This window comes from Malurus melanocephalus, unplaced genomic scaffold (assembly GCF_030028575.1).
Source record: "Malurus melanocephalus ecotype Western Australia unplaced genomic scaffold, MMel_1.1 scaffold_140, whole genome shotgun sequence".
In the NCBI taxonomy this organism is placed as follows: domain Eukaryota; kingdom Metazoa; phylum Chordata; class Aves; order Passeriformes; family Maluridae; genus Malurus; species Malurus melanocephalus.
The window spans coordinates 92,510-108,012 of NW_026623372.1; the positions used below are offsets into that span (position 1 = coordinate 92,510).

The 15,503-nt window shown below is 41.2% G+C and overlaps 1 protein-coding gene across 1 annotated transcript in view; it reads left to right on the top strand.

Moving 5' to 3' along the window:
- DPP6 (dipeptidyl peptidase like 6) overlaps positions 1-15,503 on the top strand; it is a gene marked incomplete at its 5' end in the record, with an annotated part of 163,475 nt that overhangs the window by 52,097 nt on the left and 95,875 nt on the right. The window contains one exon of the mRNA XM_057371082.1: positions 13,281-13,362. Coding sequence (XP_057227065.1) covers positions 13,281-13,362 — 82 coding nt within the window. The remainder of the gene's footprint in view (positions 1-13,280; positions 13,363-15,503) is intronic.

Here is a 15,503-nt window from a genome sequence, read left to right on the forward strand (position 1 = left end):
TTGACTGACAGCGCAGTTCTACTCCAGACAAAACAAAGGTGGAAAAAAAAAAAACAGTGTATCATGCATAACATGTATTAGAAATGCAAAAAAAAAAAACCCCAAAGCAATACAGTGGTCCAGGCAGTTTTCTGCTACTGCATGATCTTTCTTTGTCCCTGACAACCAGCTCCTAGTTCCCCCCAGCTTCAACTTTACTATGCACGTGTTTGGTTGGGCAGTCGTGCAGGAAACTGAAGGTTGAGATGTATCAGAAGAGAAGTTTCCAGCATGAGGGGGAGATCTGGAAAGTGAGAGTACACCAGAAGGTGTGTCAGGCATTGGTGTCCCCACAGCATGCTGTGGTGATGGATCAGGAGATCATGAGCTGCAGGAGGGCTGGAAGGATCCCTGAACCTCATCCTGGTGCAGGTGTGGTTTATAAAATTTAAGCTTTGCACAGGCATTGTCAACCACACTGTGCAGTGACAATTTCACAGATCTTTCGGGTGATCATGATGCATGTGAATGGTGGAAAGGGCAGCATATTTCCATTTCCCTGGAATGTGGACATTTATCGTTCCTGTGGAGGTCTGTGTGTATTTTAGGGTGGAGCACAAACAGAGAGGACAGGTCTGGGAGGTGAACAGGGTGTAACAGGTGGTGAAAGTTGGATGAAGGGGTAGAAAATCTCTTCCCCCWGTATTTGATACTTAACACAGGAATATTGCTCTGATGGATATGTGAGGAGGAAGGTTGCTGAGGGCAGGACCAAACACAGACACAGCAACAGGTTCAGTTCAGTTTGATATTCCAAATTCTTTGGTGATGAAGAAATTTGCTGTCCACAAGCAGCCATCCTTGCCCTCCACCTGACAACAGCAGGCATCACAAAATTCTGCACTGAGCCACAGCCCCTTTGCCATCTTTACAAACAGTTTTAATGCATTAATCCCCTTGTGCAAGCAGGCACAGCTTTACACCCTGTCAGTGTGTGCCCRTGGCCCTCAGCATCGTTCCAGCTCAGCAGCCGAGGCTGTGGCTGCTGAGGAACAAACTCACTGCCCTCCAGAGTGTCCCTCCTGCTCACCAGACTGGCATCCCTGGAAGCAGGCTGTGCAGTGCCACTTTCCCTGTGCTCTCTCTCCATCCTGTTCCCCATGCTCAGCCATGATCTGCCTCACCAGGCAATTTAGGATTTGCACCCACTCATGCCCTCGCTACTCTCCTGCTGAGGCTAACTAATAAGGAAGCCAATTATCTAATCTCTGGCATCACTTTTTAAATAACATGGCATTAATCTGCCAGCATAAATTGTTCTTTAGAGGGAAATTTCTAATTGTTTTTGCCACATTCTGCAGGCTCTCCAGATTCAGGCTGTGCCTGAAGTCAAAAGGAGTCCATAACAATGTTTTGCAGATTTCATTTTGAGCTCCCAGTAAGTCTGACAAACTGGTTCGGGCATGTCCTTACGTAYGTATGTTCCCAAATGGTATTTTTTGCAGGACTGCAACATTTTTCCACAAGAGCTGTTGTCAAAGTAAACTCCCCACATTGAGTATCAATAGGACAACTAATGACATAGATTCAAAGGATCTGATTTAATAATTAAAACTAGGTAGAAGAAAAAGATCACACAGATTTAGTGTCTCCCTCGTTGTTACTTCAGCTTTCTCACAGCCTCTTGGTAAACTCAGGGTTGAAAGCCCCACAGGTTTTACTCATTTTCCTTCTGCTTTCAGTGGTCCTTGRTTTATGCTTTCCACAGGGGGAGCGGCTGAGATGCAGTTCCCATTTTCCCGGGCGGAGGTGCGCGTGGGGTTTTGTTCCATCCAGCTTTCTTTGGGATCCCCTCTTTCCCGGCTGCTGCTCGCCCAAAGCCGCGATGCTGGCGCCGGGTGCCATCTAGTGGAACCATCCCCGCGTTCCCTGGGATCGCATCCCCGTCCTGTCCCATCTGCTCCCCTTTCTCCGAGCGCTGCTGCCGAGAGATGGATCTGCCGAGAGCTGCTCGCAGCTGGCTCCCCTATAAATATTTTTGCAAGGCTCTTCTCACATCCCCACAGCTGCACTTGCTGCATTGCAGTTGCCAACTGGTTGTGATTTATGGGTGCTGCGATAGCAGCTGCAGGTCCAGATGTGGAACRGGGAGCTCTGCAAGGTGCTGGGGAAAAGCGGGACTCCAATACCATAAGCACCTATTTCCTAATGTTATTTGYCCTAATTCTGGAAAATAAAAATTTAGCCTACTTGTGAAAACCAGGCACTGAAAATAGTTTGGGTTTTTTTTGTAGGTTTAATAATGTTTCTCTKACTGAGTCCAATATGAATTATCGTAGTCGTTCATATCCTTCATTGAAATAAGGGGAAAAACTTCAGAGTTTCTGTGGTCAGGCTGGGACTGACCAGAGTGTTTCCCTCACCTTGCTGCAGGATTTCCCTCACCAGTATTAAGTTGTTTTCGCACCAGTGAGTGCTGCTGGACCACAGTTTTGATCTGGCACTGCAGGTCCTAGGACCTAATTTTGGAGACATATCCAAGGGGGTATTTCTATATTTAATCTTGTGCTGTGGCCAGCAGGAATGTTACCATTTTTTTCCAGTTGTGTTTGCATTCCCCRAAATAAAGCCCAGCATAAAGCAGGTCTGTTTCTTTGACCTCCTAGTGCTCACCCGGTTCTGCATGAACCATTTTCCTCTGGACACAACCAAATGGAAGGGATTGGTGTTGAGCCCCTCACAGGAGCTCTTAGCAGGGCATCAGTGCATCCAGCTGGGGTGTCAGTGGCAGATTCCAAATGTTCTTACCAGAATCAGGGTAAAAAATAAAATAAAATAARAAAATCAAAAGTTATTCCCACTCCTCACTGATTTTGCATATGAGGAGARAATTGTGCACAGTTACGCCTAAGCAGAATTTGTTGTACTCAGAGGAACATGGTAAGAACACAACAGGAGCACTCCTGGAGCTGAGTTCAGCTCTCCCTGGCTGCACTGCCAGGGTCTGTGAAATCCTGCACGAGTGCCCCACGCTGAGCCCCAGTAACTTCAAGAGAAKTCCTGGGAGTGGAGTGAGTGCACAAAACGTGCTGGAGAACCACAGAAGTGATAACAGGGAGAGGAACTGAGCCAGTGTTTCACTGTGGGTAAAATTTCAAAGAGATGTCTATAGATCTCTCTGCAGAGCTCTCTCACTATTCTTCCTGCTGCTTTCTTTTTTCTTTTTTTTTTTTTTTTTCCCCACTGGCAGGAAAGAAATGGACTTTAAAGTTAATTAGAAAAGAAATCGGTTTTGTACATATTCTTCTGCATATTTAGAAAGACAAGTTTTCCCTTGCACATGTTCCCTTTCCACGTTTGCAGTAAAAGGAAATTACGTTTCACTAGTTAAAGTCATAAATAAAAGAACTTCAGCAAACTGAATCTACTTCACACACCTGCCCATTTGACCAAGACCTATCCTATTTTGATCAGGCCTGTTATGCATTCAGCTCTATAGGATTAAAAAGTCCTGTGCCTCAGTGTCCCCACCTGCAAAGCAAGGAGAGAAATTGTGCCTACCCAATGGAGACAATATGCAATAATTATTGTACAGGCTGYTGCACAATATTGCTTTTTAACATTTATAAACTTTTACTAGTGCCCACATTTTATTTTAAGAGGAAAAAGCAGAGTATTTAATAAAATCCGTTTTCAGCTAATTAAATTTTACTTAGAGGAGCTGAATATTTTCCTCCAAGAATGATCTGTAGAGGTTGAAATAAAATCTTTATGAAAAGGTATGTAAAACCAAATGAAAATGTGAAATTTGTTAAATAAGTAAAAAAACGTGTTCTGCAGTTCATGAACAGTCTGCTATTGCTAGTCCTTCTCTCTCCTCCCTCTCYAAGGATTATCATTCTATAGATTTTATCACATTTTGAGATAGTTTATATACTTAATTAAGTCACTTCTGCACAGTGTGGTGGCTTTTATGCCAGACCATAAATAAGAACAACCTCATGATGTCAGATGCTTTTTCAGTTGCATTTTGACAACAGAAGACTGGCCCCTGGAATGGTTACATTTGGTAGCTTGATCACAGAGCTTGACCTCACATCCTTTGAAGTGGACAGGAATTTTTCATCCTAGTTTGCTGGCATTTGGCTCAAKCCCTGATGGAGCCGTTTGGCTTCTTGCTTTTTATAATCTTCTGAATTAAACACTCTGTAAATCACTGCAACAGTGGTTAAATCACACACCAGCTTATTGCTGGTGAATACATTTTGTGCCTCGCTGAAAAGAAAGAACCAGCATTTCATTAAGCAAAGCCACTATTTGAGCATCACTCACTCCCAAGCTGTGTGGCAAGTTGAAAGCAGCTAAGGCACTTCAGGCAGGGCTCTTGGCTGTGCTGGTGGGAGGAAATCCACTTTAGCAGCTCAACACCTTATCATTTCCTCAGGGGATTTGCCAATTGCTCACCCATGTTGGTCACTGCATAGCATTTTTTAAAATTTCTTTTTAATGTGAAATATTCCTTTCTTGTGTAGGCAAAGCAATTCCTACCACATGCTTCTTTCTTCCAGAATAAGTTGTGATGTGGGAGGACACCTTAGAAACCGTGCACAGCAACAATAATAACGAATGGTCCCCTGAGGGGAAGATTTGATATTAAAARTTAGAGTAATGACTTAAAAAAAAATAATAACTTGGGTAATTAATAGTTAGACACAAATGTTAGCACTTTAGCAGAGAAAAGCCCAGCAACCAACCTCCTTATGTTACAGAAAAGGTCAAAGCTTATGGCTCATCAGGGGGAAAAAAAAAYCAGAAAGGTTTGAAGCAAACTCTCCCATTGTGTTTTTCTGAGACAGCACCCCCTGAAATGGAGGCAGGGTTCCTATTAAAGTCTAACTCTTGAATAAAATGTACTTCACTGGGGGGAATTTGGAAATGTTTCAGTGCCTCAGGATGAATGAACCCAGGCTGTGGGCAGCCTCCAAGCCACAGTCTCTGCCGGAGGGCACACATGCTTCCTGACACTGCCACCACCAAAAATCAGCTCCTTGGCATGGGTATTCCTCCTTTTTCATACTCAACAGGGCTGAGTTAGAGCASAGTTTTGACAGAAAATGGAAATAGAGGTGGATGAAAGAGAATGTATAAAATGATGGTGCATAGCACTGTCTAACCACAGCCTGTGCAATTGTTGCTTCCATGCATCACCTTCGCAGGAATAAAATTTTAAGTGGATTTTCATGGTGGGAATCAGGAATTTTTGTTTGCATTTTCACCCTAAAGTTCAAGGTTCTGGGGTTTCCACTAGGACAGGAACAAGAAACACAGGTTTCCCCAGGAGAGCTGTTTTTGCTCTGCTGCTGTGGGAMTGTGGAGACATGTAGCCCTCTGACAGATAGTCATTAACCACATTTAGTAGTCAAAAACACCTTGTTATCCCTAAATGGGCATCCTAAATCCCTGGGGAGCTCAAAACATAGGGGGAAGAAAGGTGTGAGGATATTTTTGGATGCGAGAGAGGACCTCTGCGTGGTGAAGAGATGCTGCAGCCAGTATTTTCCTCGGTACAGTAACCACTGAGAAGGTCTTAYGGCAAAGGTGATAAAATATCTGGCTGATGGCTCAAACTGTGTCACTCTAGCCCTGATAGCCCAAACCCTGTCACTCTAGCCCTGATGCCTCTTCACCTCTGACCCTGACATTTACTGCCTGCTCCACTACAAATTTGAGGAGATAAGACAGGACTAGAAAAAGTTGCTTTCCCGTGTCACACATGAGAAAGAGATAAGAGGAGTGGAAAGATCTTCCAAATGCAGAGSCCTGAAGGCAAATTTTATACCCCCTTCTAAATGCAAGCATTCYCTCTTGTGTACTTCAGGTTTGTACATCTCTGTTATGGGGTAGAAGTGCAGAGCTAGAGTGGCTGTTTTGTCCTTTGAATCAAAGGAGAGTAATTTGCCAAAGTAAATTTAATTTACTTTTAAACWGTACCTGAAATCAGGCCAATTGTGGTGTTGTTTAAAAATTACCATATCACTGTTGATAGGAAATGGAAATAATGGCACAACTAAGTGTATGCCTGGTTGATTTAAACCAATGCTGACAYAGTCTGTGTGGGGTGAGGCTGTTCAGAAGGACATTTCAACACTCCTGAGAACCCACTCAGAAACCTCCTAGATCTCCTTATCCTGTTGACATGAGAAGAAATGAGATTTGCTCAAAGCCATTTGCAAAGAAAACAGAGAACAGTGAGTCATTCTAGTTTGGTTTCAAACCAAGTAACACAGACAGTTAAATTATTTTAGAGYACAAGCCCAAGAATCAATCTCTTGCCCAATTAGAAGTGTGACCTAACAGCCAGTGAAGTCTTGTTTTAACGAGGCTCTTCTGCTGTCTCTGGTGGTAGGAGATCATTTCAGTATCTCATTTTATGTGCTAATAATCCCATATTGCTCTCTGCAGGCTTCACACCACGGTGCCATATTTTTATTAGTGTTTGAAAGTCAGACAAGGTCAGYTGGGTGGAAAATGCTCAGGTTTCATCACCAACATCCTTTCCTGTAGATCAGGAGAACCATGTGCAACCCAGGCTCATTACTGGGAAGATCTTCCCAGTTCATTCTTAAACATYTCAGTGCTTGCCAAGTTTCTTCTCTTCAACCTGCATTTTTTCCCCATATTTTGCATAGCTGATCTTTGGCTACCTGCAGTTCTGACTAGCCTTCTCAACAGCATTCAAGTTTAGATTTTCATTTTTTCATGTCTCTTTTGTAGATAAATACTGGCRAAACCCTGATAAATCCAGTGCCTTACCTCATGCCTTGAGTAGCACTGAGGTCAGAGCTGCCTGAGAAGGCTCTGTAGCATAAAAGAAAATTACATGAGTAAGAGAAAATTGCTTTTAAGTGGTTGCGTTTATCACCTGAGTGCTATCGCCCCTCATTGTCKCCTTAGGAGACAAAATATGACTCCAGGAACAAAAGTTCTTTTWAAAAATACAGCAAAAATTCACTTTGTCTACTATGATTTAGAGGGGTCACACAAGAAACATGATAATGTCATCATTTTAAAAGTAGTGTTACCAGTATTCAAGGTCCATTCCCACTGTTTGCTTACTTGGGGAAATGCAATGTGGTGCAGTCCTCCAGCCTGYATCACTGCAACCCAGAGCTGTGCACCAGTCTCTGATGCACTTTTAAATSAATTTTTTAGACCAGAAAGGCAAGCCATCATTTTGCACCACTACCGAGGGAAGTTGGTGGCTCCTTTTCTGTCAAGTGATTGATTTTTGCGTCTTTGTCCATGGCAGGATGTTGGAACTCGATGATACTTAAAGTCCCATCCAACCCAAACCATTCCATGTTTCTATGATTTTAAGGTGGTATTAGTAAAATAATAAAAATTAATAAAAAAATTTATATTAAATAAAAATTAATAAAATAATAAAAAAGTCTTGCAGGTTGAGTACCAAATATTACATTGGTGGATGGTTAGAGACACAGGCAGACTGTAATAAAAAAGACTTCTGCGCTCACACTGTTGGCCTGAATCCAAAGGAATTGCTAAATTAGAGACAAATCTTTCAGATTCCCTTGCATTTTATACTCTAAATCCATGGAATTCATTAATCTTGGGAAAAATGTATGGTGAGCTGATGGTTTTAAGAATGGCTGAATGAACTGATGTGCATCTGCAGCTGAAATTAGTGAATTCAAATTGCTTTCATCACRTCCTTCTACTTTTGTTCATTGATAAGTGCTGCAAGGAAACGATGTGTATGTGTGAGTGTGTGAATTAAATATTTAATAGTGGATGAGCCTAGATGAATGGAAGAGCCTTTCCCATCTAATTAAGCACTTTTATTAGAATTCCAGGAGGGTTCTTTTCGTTGCATCTTCTAACAGTTTGATTTCTTGATTATCTGTTCTGGCAAGTCTTTATTCCCATTTGTATGATATTTTATTCTATCTCGCTGCGAGTCTCAGCAGGGCTCTGTATCTCCTGGGGAGAAATTTTCTTAATGGCACCTGTCTTCTCTTCTCCTTGGTGAATTCTGRAGTAAACAAGTAATTTAATTGTGTCAAGTCATTAAAAACAACTCATTAAAATTGTGTGTTTGCTACTCAAGAAATTGCGTTCCTGCCTCTTAGAAATCTTTCCCTCTTCCTCCATGTCCCTATCTATGGTTCTTTGTACATTTATTAATTAACTTGTGTGTTTTACATACTTTTATTTGGTTTTGCAAATTTCCTCCAGTTTACTTTTTTTCCCCTCATCATGCATCAAAAACTCTTCAAAATTAAGGAGTTTCCAGTTCTTTATTGCCTTTCCGGCTTTATTCTCTATTTTATTCTCTATTTTCTTTCCTTCTTTCTAAAGAAGAAGAAATCTGTCTTAGCTGCTGTCCAATTTTATGTTATTAGAAGTAGATGTGAAGACATTGAGTTCTGGTGCTGAGACGATAGTTTAGATAGGTAGATAGTTTTTTACAGTTAACCATAAAAAATGCTGGAAGTACTGTGAGCTGATGTCCTTAGGACTGTTGTCTTTCAAAATATTCAGTGCTGGCTTGATGCAGAATGCAAGAGGGGATATTTTTGCCTCCCCTACATGTTTTGTAGCTGTTCTTATTTCTTCAGCTTTTATAAACTACTGACATCTTAACATACTAATTACAGAGGAACTGTTTCCCAAAATTATGACATAGTGAAGCAAGGTGGTTCAAATCTTTTCCCAGTAAAGCTCATACACATAGTTTCTGTTATTTCTTTAGAGGATGGGCATACCCAAGCAGCCTTTGGTGCAAATTGTTGCATTTTTCTTCACAGTGGCAGAATATTCAAACAATTCCTAGCCCAGTCCTGTTGTTCTGTATTTTAAAATAATAAATAAAATTGAGTCATGAGAACAAAGCTTAGAAGAGCAGCCTATGCCATCCCCTTTTATCAGTTTCAGACTTTTCAGTCTGGCATTGTAAAATATTCTTCTTGAAGTAAAGGGAGCCACTCCCCCAATTACAGTGGAAAATTTCTGGGTATTTTTAAGTTGCTTTTGAAGGACTTTATATAGAAGACTTAGTCATGTTTATGCTCAGAAGAAGAATCAATGCCATGAAGTCTCTGAGGCAAATTTGCCTTCCTTAGGGAAAAATGGCAGAAGAGGTAGCACAGGTATAAAAAAAATCAGAAAAAAACAGTACAAACTCTTTCAAACAAGTTCCTCATTAATCACAGTAATTTTTAAAGTCAAATGCAGGTAACAGAAGATTCATTAGTTTGTTTATTCTACATTCTTGCTCTGAGCTCAGTTGCAAGCAAGGATGACTTGGCAGACAGCAGTCTGTTTGCACTCAGGAACTTCCCTGGTTTGAAAATTTTGAGGGGAGGCTTTTTGGCAAAAAACATCACATAAATGAGCAAATTCCTCAATTTATTACTTCAGTAATGTTTTTTTGGACATGGTGCTGAAGTCACTCCTGTGTCCAAAGCAGTGTAACAGGATCTGGTCCAGACAATGTCATTTTGATGTGGAAGAGTTTATGTAGCACCTGCTCCATCTTCTGTCTGGCCTAAAAGGTATTATTCCCTTCTTTCCCAGGCCATAAGWTCAATCATTTTGATAGATGAAGGAAATAATGGCAACCGTTTAATAAGGCTTTGCCATTTCTTTGGCTGGAAATTAAGATTAAGCTTCCTTTTTGTGAGGAAACAGTGAAAATACTGTAAGGATGCAATGAAGCTGCTTCTTCATCCAAAGCAGGAGCCAGAGATGTTCAGACTGCCCTCAGAATTGCCCATTTCCAAGCCAGCATCCTGCACAAACGAGCTCACAAGGGACAGGCTCAAATCCAAACAAGCCCTAATTACGAGGGTCTGTAAGGAGCACTGGCTCTTTGGAGAGGCTGAGATGACCCATAATATTGATTGATTCAGGGAAAAAAATCCTGAGGAGTTTTAAGCAGGGTTTGAAGGAGAAGAAAGAATGTAGCTGTGGAGGGCTATGGCCTAATAGGAACAACATGCTTCCCAGAAGGAGCTGACTGGCATGAAAACCCATTTATGCAACAGCTGTAAAATGGATGAGTGCTCCTGGGACACAGGTGAGATTTGGGACACTCTTCTCCTTACGAGAATTCAACAAAAGAGAGTTAAAGGTCCAGAGTAACACGAGATAATTGGAAAYGTGTTTAATAAATGCTCTCTGAAAGGTTTTTTTTCAGTTTGAGGATCACTAAGAGCTTTCTCAAAGGGAGTATTAAAGAGTTGTGGCCATTCTGCCCAGGGCAGGTGTGTAGATAACTCTTCCTCCTCCTCCTGCTCCATCTAGGTGATATAACCGCTCAGAGAYGTTAAGGTATAATTGGTTAGGGTATCATTTGCCCAGAGAAGTTGTGGATACCCCATCCCTGGAAATGTTCAAGGCCCTGTTGGGTGGGGCTTGGAGCAGCCTGGTCTAGTGGGAAACATCCCTGACCATGGCAGGGGCTTGGAATGAGAGGATCTTGAAGGTCCTTTCCAACCCAAAGCAATCTGTGAGTGGTTGATAATGGGTTTTTAAAGGGGTTGCTTGGGGCTTCCAGGACAGGAGTCTGTGCACATTCCACCATGGACTATTCATCATACCCCAAATTAATGCATGGCAATCTGTTCTTTCACAGTGAGCTTCACAAGGAAGTGATCTCCATTTTCTTGGAGCCACCCTTGGGCTCACTGGCAGCTCAGTTTCCCCTGGCCACTGTTCATGCAGCACAACTCCAGGTAATTCCTGCAGTTTCCTTGAAGCCTGGTGGATCAGGCTTGGTGAGGAGGGATATCTTCCCACCCCCTTTGCCCGTGACACTGGACTTTGCTGCAGGCAGGTGAATGAGTGTGGCTACTTCAGGGAAGAAGATTCTCTTCAAAAGATGAGGAACAAGCCAAAAAATACCAAGATGCTTATGTGCATCTCTTGGGAGCATTTGTGGRGGAAAGCTAGTATCTTTCATAGCCTGTGGTAGAAAGAAATAACTCACAGCAAGAGGATTGATGCAAACAAGATTTTGCTACAAAAGAAGTTTCCCAGCCATGCCAAACAACTTCAGAAAGAACTCAGAAGATGCAATTCTGTTTTTCCTTGGCCATGCCCAAGAAAGGGAAAATGACTTTGCTTTTTTTTTGGTCTGCAGCACATCTCTTTGCTTCTCCTCCTGCTTTATCAACTACCAAAGCTGGTTTAGGCAGCATTTCTCATTGCATTAGAGTTTTCCTCTTCTGAGAGATGACGCAGTGAACAGAACTGACAGGGCTTGTCTGAATTATTTGCTGTAATTGGCATGTCTGTCCCTTAGCTCTACCTGTGTTGTCTGAAGCATTACAGCTTTAAATTCTTGCAATTTGTATCATCTGTTTATTTAGGGATGGTATTTCCTTCTCTATTTGTAATGTCTAGCTCTTCTTCTCACCATGGGTAAAATAACCCAAGAACTAGATAGTTCATTTGACAAACAGTGAAGTGCTATTTTTTTCTCCCAAAAGGAGTTTTGATTTGATTTACTGTTTTTCTCTTTTCCTTCTACCCTCAGAGGCTACTCTCTGTTAAGATAATCAAGGTAGCTAACCAGAGAGATTGATTCCTAACAGGTATAGCTGACTGGAAACCTAAGTAGCTAATGCATACGAGCTTGAAAAGACCCAGAACAAGTTGTATGGCTCATTTTTTTTTTACAGGAAAAGGAATTTTGTGGCTGCTCTCAATATGAGCAGTAAGTGTTCTCTTATCCATACCTTATAAAAATGACTTTAGGCTGCTCACAAATACACCATCTGGATAAAAAATSTAAGAAAAGATACATTTTTACAGGCAGCAGCTGTGGATGATATTTTGCCAGTWGAGCCAAAAGCTATCTGGGCACCCTACAATACACTCAGATTTGGAAGTGTCAGTGCCTCAACAATCCACTCTTGCCCCCCCCATTCCCAGTTCATCCCATCTCCATGAAACCTATCAGCTTTACTGGAGGGTTTCCAGCTGCAGGAATAATGGAAGGGCCAAACTGTGGTCATCAGGGTCCTCACCTTGGGTCTGCTCTGCTTCCAGCTGGCCTTTGAGCAGGTCACAGGAAATGACAGTTTTTTCACGGAGGAAAGATTGCACAAAATCTGTTCTGAGCATTTCCCTTCCTGTGTTTGGCCTTGCTGCAGCAGCACCAGGGCAGGGGGAATGTGCAGCTCAGGGATTTCCTGCCTGGCAGAGCAGAGCTGGAGTGAAACTCTGGTGCTGCACCAGGTCCCAAAACAGACAATAAAGAGAATTCACTTCGTGTCTAATTATTCAATACAGTTTTGTTCTGTTCTGGAAAACACTGGAAAACATTGTTCCAGAAGGCCTTTTGCTTAAAGGCCAGGCAGGATTTGGCTCTTTTGTCTGGTTTTTGGTGATGTTGGCCTCAAATTGCCTTATTATTCCTGTCTGTAGACCAGTGATGATAATATTTTTTCAAGCAGTTTGAGATCTTCTAATGAGACATATTTTATACAGGCTTTATTATCATTCTTGTTTTTAGGATATTACAATACACAGGGTTGTAGCAATGTGACTTCAGAATATGTAATGTAATTATTTTTGCTGAGTATAAATACAGTTTAGAAAATGCTATCTGTGCTGGGATGAAATGACATTATGCTGCTTTGACATTTACCAAAAAAAGCCTCCTTTTTCTGTACTGCATTTGCTGTGTGCCACTTATGTTCTTCTACAAAATGAAGGTAATGGATGAAAGAACAAGAAAAGCATTTTGATTTTATTTTCTAAAAAATTAGATATTTGGTATTAATAGGAGCTTTTTCCTTTTGAGCCAGGCTTTATATCAGTTGTCATACAGTTGCTAATCTTTTTTGCCACCATGTTCAAAAGAAAATTATGAGGCAAAAAAAGCCATGGGTGAGGAGATGAAATTATATTTTTCTTGTGGCAGTAGGATTCAAAGATATAATTATTGTTTGTCCTTTGTGGACATCATAGGTGTTGATAAATACAATTACATTGTTTGTTCAGTTACATTGAACTAGTTCTTAAGGCTTAGGCAAGTCAGCAGTGGAACTAAGATGTTTACATTCTTATTAATAAGAAACAGAAATTGTCATTTTAATGCTTGATCTTACCAACACTTGCTAGTGGTACAGTGTTCACCTCACTGTTAAAAAATCTGCTGAAATCTGKCTGAAAGTCATCCTACAAGTTCACGGTGTGTTTCCAAAGCAGGCGTGCAGCAGCTTAAACAAGGACGTTCCTGAAGCTGAAATCTTATTTTTCTCTTTTCACAGGGATCCCCAGAATTTGTATCCCCCTGAGGTCAGCAATGCAAAGCTTCAGTATGCTGGTTGGGGTCCAAAAGGGCAACAGCTGGTAAGAGAAAAGACAAGTGTGCAAATGCTTTTAGAGACTGTGCTGCTATTGCTGGGAAGCWAAGAAATAATAATTCCTTTCTGAATAATTTCTTGAAACCAGTGTGGTAGCTTCTGGCATTTTTATGGGGATTGTTCTGTGATGTAGATAATTTATAAAATGCCCAAATACATCCATCCACTGCAAAGTAATCGTGTCTAAAAATGCAGAGAGAGAGAACAATTTATGGAAGCTTTTTGAGAGGATGCACCTGTTTCTCCCAATGTTGGACACAGGACAGATTATGGAGATAATAGACAGTTTGATTTATTTAGCATCTAATTTCTTCACAAGGGCATCTTCAGACTTGCAAACTTGGCACTGGGGATATGTTAATATTGGCAGCCCAATTTGGAGGATGCTTCTCTCTAGAACAGAGTTGCCCTGAATTTGCCCTGTGGTTGTTTGCAAAATAGRCAGAAGTGTATCCTGGAAAGTTTTCAGAGATGCTTAAAAAAAACAATCACACCACTTGTCAGAGATTCCCATTGAGCTGTTCATACTGCAACAATCTTAAAATCTCYGGTATTTTACCCCTCAGCCGCTGCCATCCTGGACGTGCCCATTTTTCAGAACATGTATTTCCTGGCCAGATCCCCTGGCTTCATTTCTTGGTGCAAATCCAATATTATTATTTTTTTCCATATTACACTCTCTTTCTACTGTAACAAGAAATGAAAAAGTGGTAACGTCTTTTCTGATGTGGAAGTTTTATAACCAAGAAATGAGCTTTGAAAGCTCATTATAAGACAAAATCTGGCATATGTCTTTTGTTTCCAGTCCTCTCTTGGGGACTGTTTGTCTATGTCCTTAACTAGATTGTTTTAAATTCTGTGATTCAAAAAACAGCAGTAGGAGCCATTATAATTGCCAGTCTGAAAATCGGGTTGGAGAAAACATAACAGATATAGGAATAGGAAAGTCTTTCCTCTGCTCCATCAGGAAAATCGTGTTTGAGAGTCATGGACCTCAAATCTGATCAGAGAGGAGGTGCAGCAGCCTTTACCTCAATGCAGAATTCTGAGGAGCTCTTTGCTTTCATTGCACATGAAATTTTTCATCCTCTAACATGGGCCATGCCAAATTCCTCATTCTGCTGCCCTACAGATCACTGCTGAGCAGTTTGTACCAATCCACAGGGACTGGGGTCTCATCATGACCCAGCTCTTTCCCTTAAATTCATTTGGGAAGGACCAACAGGACCTCATCATCACTCTTCTGGMTGACTGATGATAATGTGCAATCAGCTGACAACACTTTATGTTCAAAACTAGAACCACAGAGTGGTTTGGGGTAGAAGGGACCTTACACATCATGCTGTTCCAATCCCCCCTCCATGAGTAGGGAATACCTTTAGGACATAGCAAAGAAAGCCAAAACATTTTTTCCTTCACTGTTCAATAGCTCTGCTTTAAGTCCAACAGAGTTCCACAGTGTGTAACAAAAACTCCATCTGCTAATCAAAAGCTAAGTCAGTTGCATTAGTCATGTTCTCCAGCACACAAGTGAATTTTCCTTTCTTTAACAGAGTTCTGCTGTGAACTTGTGTGCCCTCRGCACCTGGAGTCACAGCTCATTACTGACTCACATCCGTGTTCATTTTAACGAGCAAAAGGGGTGTACCTAATTTCCACCTTGGAAAGAAGATCTGATGAGCTCTTACACTGAGCTCAAGATGACCAATTTGCTGCCTCCATTGCCTTCTCTACCAGTGTAAAATAACCACACAGAAAGGAAAAATATTCATATCAAAATAGACAAATTATATCTACAACAGGACAGTATATATAGTCCAGGAGAAGAAAAGTYGTCTTTACTCCCAGCTTTATCATTGAATGCTGAAGTAGCTGATACCAATTTTCACCATATTTGATTACGAAATTTACAGCAAAAACTCAAAGCCCCAAGAATTCCTGAAGACATCAAGTTTTGTACATGTTCGTTCTGTGGATACAGTCATTCTATATGAATCTTGGAAATATCTTGCTACAGCAAATTTGTTCTGCATTCTTTTCTTTTCTTTTCTTTTCTTTTCTTTTCTTTTCTTTTCTTTTCTTTTCTTTTCTTTTCTTTTCTTTTCTTTTCTTTTCTTTTCTTTTCTT